At 34.3% G+C, this 7,200-nt stretch overlaps 1 protein-coding gene across 1 annotated transcript in view; it reads left to right on the forward strand.

Moving 5' to 3' along the window:
* Positions 1-7,200, forward strand: part of LOC106868784 (uncharacterized) — a 50,582-nt gene that overhangs the window by 34,800 nt on the left and 8,582 nt on the right. Inside the window, exons 6-9 of the mRNA XM_014914205.2 lie at positions 1,514-1,608; positions 2,180-2,230; positions 3,448-3,533; positions 5,026-5,074. Coding sequence (XP_014769691.1) covers positions 1,514-1,608; positions 2,180-2,230; positions 3,448-3,533; positions 5,026-5,074 — 281 coding nt within the window. The remainder of the gene's footprint in view (positions 1-1,513; positions 1,609-2,179; positions 2,231-3,447; positions 3,534-5,025; positions 5,075-7,200) is intronic.

Below are 7,200 nucleotides of genomic sequence, written 5' to 3' on the forward strand. Positions count from 1 at the left end.
TCTCTTGAATAACCGTGTTGAATACAAGGGTGAATACATTATTGATTAATTAGTTGTTATTTTTTATTAAACCTTTTTAAAAATTTAAATTTTAAAAAACAGCGGGAACTTAGTTGCCAAACCAATACGACTGTGGACATGAATGTTAAGAAACAAAAGAATTTTACACTTTTCTCATACTCTGAAAAGCTGACCATCATACCTTATGGAATCTACTTCATCCACGCCTTGTGTTCTGAGTTAGAATGTTTGTCTGGTACAATATGTCATCTAGGGTTGATATTAAAATAACAAAGTGATAAAATCAATTGCTAATGCATTCATCCTTCTTCTATTAAACTTTTGTTTGTTAACAATGAAAACTTTGGTATTAGATTCACTGATTTTTTTTTTTACATGGTATTCTAAAATAAATAATTCATTTTCATTTTACAGAGCAACATTGATTTGTAGTTTCAACCATCTGATAAAAGAAAATCGATTCTACTCGATAAATTCAATACACATATAATCAACTATTGCACTTTAGATTTATCGTATTGATTGACTTCTTCCTGAGAAACATGTAATGGCGGGAATCTAGAAAATGTGACGGTCATGTTTTTCCTCTTGTTTCTTAATATGACCTAAATATATTGAAGTTCCCAACAAAAAGAAGTAATTGAAACACAGACCTAGCTAAGAAATTACTTTACTGTTATTTACTTTCTCTCATGCATTTAAGAAATCTCACTAGTGAAGTAGTTTGGGAAACAGATATGGCGGTGTAGTTAAGAAGTTCGCGTCGCAACCACGTGGTTTGTTATGTTCCTACAGCTCTACGTCTTGAACAAATGTCGGCTATAACAATCTCGGATTGCCTCAAGGCAATCCTTTGGATGGATTGTAGGAATCCTTTGGATGGATTGTATCCATTTTTGAGGGGGTAGACTAAATCTTCTCTGTTTTAACACACCCACCTGGCATTGGTTGCCTTTAGCAGAACCTACTCTTTTGGTAACGGTCGAACCAAGCTTCCAGACTGAGGCTAATTCGCTACGCTGTTTCTAGTACAGCAGCCTGTAATTTTCTTCTTTTTTCACTACCAGTGCAGACGCCCTGAAAAAGGCTTCATTGTTGCCCTTCTTCCTCCGATGAAGCCATAAAAAAAGCATAAGAAAATGTCAATAACTAAAAATCATAACCGAATCAGAGTTGGACCTGGCTACGATTTTTAACTTTCATATTCGATGTTCTTCACTATTATATGCAAAATGATATCTAAACATTATTATATTGATTTTAATCCCTTTTCTTTCTCTCATTTTCGCAAAGGAGATATTTTATATAAGAGAAACCGTATGAGTCGTATTTTATAAATTATGTTGTTCACATATCCCATAAAAAAGCGTGTTATCTGAAAAAGTCTCTGAATTCTAGTTATTCTAATTTCAAAATAGTCCAGTTATCGTAACTAATTCAGAGAAGATAATGTTAACAATGCTTATTTTCCTTGGTTTCTGTTTAATTTCAGTGGAGCGTCTCCAATTCGGATTGTTGCAGCCAAAATTATTATGATCATACTACTAGCCATGACGATAGTGTTGGCGTGTTTGGACACCAGTTCATGTAAGTAACCAATGATGTAGATAAACAAACATACAAATATTTGTGAAAATACATTTACGCAGTGATAAATCTGTAAGTATATCAAAAGTGATAAATTTATATGAATAGAGGTAAATATAAGTATTTGAACAGGGATAAATGTATGTAAGTACATGGACGGTGATATAAGTATTAAGACAATGATAAATATCGAGAGTGATCTACTCGTAGTTCGACATCTGAGTATCGATACACGTCTTAACATTTTATGAAGAAAAGACTATTGAGCAATGAAATAATATATATAGGACATACATAACATGGAATTCCCTCACGTATTCGATTATATGTTTTATTTAAATTTAGAATGTTACTTATTCATTCTTAGCATTGCTAATCAAATAGAGTATTTTAATAGTAAAGATATTTGTAATAAATATTTAAGAATCATTAGCAACACAAAATATTCATTCAATTAAAAGAGAGTTCGATATTTAATTCACTACATCACTGAATGTTTTTTCACTGTCCCTAAATGTTTATGGACGTTTTTCTTCTATATATAATGGACCTTTATTTTAATCTATTATAGGGATAAAAGTATTTTTCATTCTTACACTTTGTACAGTGATAATGATTAATTGTAAGTATATAAAAACAATTATGTTATATTCTACATTTATAAAATAGTTCTATCAAAGATCTATCTATGTAATTTGACTTATTCAGTGACTAATGTCGAGCATATGTACCATGTTTTATCTAACTGAACAAAACACCTATAAATGACCGCCTCACGACCGATGGAATATTTGAGATTCATAGTCACGATCCCTAGTCTCAAACTATTCGCCACAAGCTTTTCAAAGAATAATCTGGGATAACCTAATATCTACTAACTCCTGCTATCGTTTAAGATACACCAACCAAACGATGATATTAGCAGAAGACGTTGTTTTTGATGCCGTTTTGCCCTTGTAAAGCAGACCTGTATTAAAGATTTTAAGCATGATCAAAGAGTTTCTTTGTACACTTATATTTACATTGTCCAATACGTGCTTGCTGTTTTTTTATAAGATGCTATTTCTAGCATCTTATTTCTAAAATTTTACGTTCTGAGTTCAAATTCCACCGAGATCAATTTTGTCTTTCATCCTTTCGGGGTCGATAAATTAAGTACCAGTGAAACACTGAGGTCGATGTAATCGACTATTCCCCTCCACTCCCACCCACCCCCAAATTTCAGGCCTTATGCCTTTAGTAGAAACGATTATTACTATTATTAATTTTGTTATTTAACTCACCTTCTCTCAACCCCCTGCATGTTTCATCTGTCGTGAGGTGACCAGCTCACTTAATTCTCTATACTATCATATATTTTCCTTATGTCAGATCGTAACTTCTTATAGCCCCCGTGTTTTAAATGTCGGTCGATATAACACAGTAAGGTAGAGTAATTTTTGCGTATTCTGTTCTTTTGAAATATATCTAACCTCGAAAAGGTGTTTAACCTGGATAGAAGTACTGGATGTCGATGAATTGAATGTCTGTACACAATATACAGATTATATCGCAATCAATACATTTGAGTTCGAATTTCAATTTCAGATACACCTATTAACCCTGAATTTCGATTCATAAAGACGTTTTATCATTTTGATATTTCAAAAGTAAGATAAAGAAATTAAAACGAACTTTTTACATGTAGCCCTCAAAAGTTATTGGAAATAACATTACCAAAGAGAATAGAGAGCCAGAGAAGCTATTTAGCAGCAGAAGAATGTCTTTGTCTTTTATGCCTTAAAGATGTTGTTGTTCTCTTATGCAAAGATATCAATCTTCATTTTGGTTCTGTTTCAGCTGCAACTTCGATTTTCCAGAATAATTTGTTTGGGATTAGTTCTGTATTGCCAGGAAAATACATTAATGCTGTGTTAATTGGAGCTGTAAGTAATTTGGAATTTCTATTACAATTTTTTTTTTCTTTTTTTACATTTTCAAAAAGCAACACACCTTGAAAAAAAGAGTATGATGGGGAGGAAGAGGAAGGAGGAAGAAGGTAGTAGGGGACTGATGGTTTCAGCGATGATGCTGCAATTGTTGCTGCTTAACCCCTCAAATCAAGCTCTGTTGAAGCAAATCAAAGGCGTTCCGACCACAAACATTCAATTTTCCTTTTTTGCTAAATAATGTATGACCACATTATCCACTGTCTGTCCCTTTTCTATGATAATACGATAAGGTTTGAGAGATATTTGGTTGCTATTTCTTCCAACGATCATCCTCGTAGAGGTTCCCACTTTGCCTCGTTTTTCTTTTTGTTCTTATCTTTTTGTTTTCTCTCTCTCTCTCTCTCTCTCTCTCTCTCTCTCTCTCTCTCTCTCTCTCTCTCTCTCTCTCTCTCTCTCTCTCTCTCTCTCTCTCTCTCTCTCTCTCTCTCTCTATCTATCTATCTATCTCTCTCTCTCTCTTGTCTTTCGTCTACCAGCTCTGTATTATCTTTTGTCTTTAGCAGTTTGCAGTGAAAAGATGTCGCGTTGTAAGGCAGACAAATAATAAATAAAAAAAAATATTCTGTAATGAAAATATACGACCATATAGATTAAAATGTATGGAAAACAGTCGAAATAAATAAGTAGACAAAATCCTTACACTTTCATAATATTCTCTAACTAAAATACTTAATAACAAAATACACCCCAATACACATATAAGAAAATATAGAAAATAATAATAGTCAATTACAACATATAAATAAATAATAAATAATAAATATGAAAACCACTAAAACATATTCTCTAATGCCAATATACGACCATATAGATTTAAAAAGTATGGAAGACCTTACATGCAAAAAACTATATGCATACAACGAATTAGAGAACCGTTTTTCCTGGTTCGTACGTTTACGATGGAGCTCTGGCCAAAATGTTATAGTGCATGACCATCCTTAGGACAAAAGTAATGTGTGTGCAAAGTTTGGTGAAAATCAATTGAGAATTGTGGAAATGTATGCATTAGTTAATATGCACTCACATACTGTGATTAATATATACTAGATAAAATAAAATGTCTTAGGGTTAAGTTACTGAAAGCTTACAGGCTGATTGTTACATTTATTGACAATATTTTACTTAAATTTAAGGCGACGAGGTGACAGAATCGTTAGCACGCCGGGCGAAATGCTTAGTAGCATTTCGTCCGTCTTTACGTTCTGAGTTCAAATACCGCGAAATTCGACTTTGCCTTTCATTCTTTCGGGATTGATAAAGTAAGTACCAGTTGATGTAATTAACTTACCTCTCCCCCGAAATTGCTGGCCTTGTGCCAAAATTTGAAACCAATATTTTACTTGAATTTAAGGTGCTGATTTTTTTTTTCTTTTTCTGCAGGTATTATATGAAGAATACCTTTAATTTTCTGTATTTTTACTTCCAGAATTCTTGTGGCATATTAACGTCCGTATCGCAAATTATAAGTATTGCAAGTAAGTAAATATAGAAATTACTTCCTTATTGATTAGATTTCTAGCTGAAATCGATATTGATTGCGTTATTGATTAGGGTATAACAACCGGTCAATAGGGTATCGGCTGACTGACTGAAAGGTCAATTGTTTGTATTCCATTGCCGCCACTTCGCAGTCGAAATGTCGATATCCAAAGTACTTGTCTTTCAATGCTCCAATCCATATATTTTAAATTGGTTATTGTTATTGTTGTCGCCGTTGTTGCTGATGGTGATGAGGATGTTGTTGTTGTTTTATTGTTAAAACTGTGTGTACACTTGACGGAGAAGATCTATGGTAGAATTATTCTACCAGCGATAATTTCGATTTTGCAGAGGTATCTAGAACTATAGTACATAACATCTTCCCTTTTTAAAAAACTGTAGAGAGATATAGCTGCTTCGTAGGAAGCTCCCTGCTTGTTCATTAGTTCAATAATTTACGCATCAGCAAATACCATGTAGAGGTGTAGTTCACCTTTATAAGCTTCTGTGTATTTCTATAACTTCTAAGGGTACTTCATAAATATACTAATCTCTAAACGAGAGAAAATAAAACTTTACATACCCTTTAGAGTAAGCAATATTTCTCAGCATTAAGGAGGCGAACTGGCAGAATCGTTAGCACGCCGGGAAAGATGCTTAACAGCATTTCAGTCGTCTTTACACTGAGTTCATATTCCGCTGAGGTCGACTTCACCTTTCATCCTTTCGGAGTTGTTGATGAAATAAGTATCTATTGAGTACTGAGGTCGACGTAATCAACTTGTCCTTCCCCCGAAATTACTGGCCTTTTGCTAAAATTTGAAACCAGTGTTTCTCAGCATCATGCAAACCTATTTGATAACCCGCGTCGGATTTTAATTTCAATTCTCTTTCCAGTATTGTTATCAAATTATTGATTGTTCACCTATTAGCAATAAAAGTCTTCCTGACTATACTATAAAAAAGAACTAAAGTTGATGCAATCAACTATATTTCTCCTTTACAAGAATTCGCAGTCTGTAACTGCATGAGAAATCGTTATTAAAGTAGTTAAGTAGCAGAAACTTTTACATTTTGACTTCGAATCTCATAAGAGTCTGGCTCTGCCTTTTAATCAGTCAGGACTTGATCAGTGAGTATCAGTGAGTATTGGAAGCGACTTGATCAAGTGTATTTAACCTTACAAAGTATGCCACCTTTTTATTCTAAAACTTAAATTCGTGAAGTATATACAAAGTTTATTTCATTTAAGTGGAGGCGCAATGGCCCAGTGGTTAGGGCAGTGGACACGCGGTCAGAGGAACGCGGTTTCGATTCCCAGACCGGGCGTTGTGAGTGTTTATTGAGCGAAAACACCTAAAGCTCTACGAGGCTCCGGCGGGGAATGGTGGCGAACCCTGCTGTACTCCTTCACCACAACTTTCTCTTACTCTTACTTCCTGTTTCTGTTGTGCCTGAAATTCAAAGGGTCGGCCTTGTCACACTGTGTCACGCTGAATATCCCCGAGAACTACGTTATGGGTACACGTGTCTGTGGAGTGCTCAGCCACTTGCACGTTAATTTCACGAGCAGGCTGTTTCGTTGATTGGATCAACTGGAACCCTCGACGTCGTAAGCGACGGAGTGCCAACAACAACAATTTCATTTAAACAGTGAATATAGATTCATACGTGAGTGGTACTTGTGTGTTTGCATATGTGTGTATGTATGTGTTTCTATGCATGTGACCAAATGTTTAAAAGGTTTGGTCCAGCAGCGCGAAAGCTTGAATCGTATCCTCTACCATATCACGATTTGAATTAAGCTTTGTGATAAAAATCAGCTTAGTCTTCTCGATGATGACTTTAAGGTTACGAGTGTCTGTAGCATACGCATGTGCGCATGCTTGTGTATATACATATGTGTGTGTGTATGTGTGTGTGTGTGTGTGTGTGTGTGTGTGTGTATTACAAACATGCATATAGAGACAGACAATGATTCAAATAAACATATAAAACTTTAGGCTTTAATGTACAAAATATATATACACGTATACATGTAAAATGAGAAGGCGGACACAAACTTTTCAGACGATAAACAATCAAGTATAAATATATATATATATAAATATATATATATATA

Source organism: Octopus bimaculoides, chromosome 2 (genome assembly GCF_001194135.2).
Source record: "Octopus bimaculoides isolate UCB-OBI-ISO-001 chromosome 2, ASM119413v2, whole genome shotgun sequence".
NCBI classification, from domain to species: Eukaryota; Metazoa; Mollusca; class Cephalopoda; order Octopoda; family Octopodidae; genus Octopus; species Octopus bimaculoides.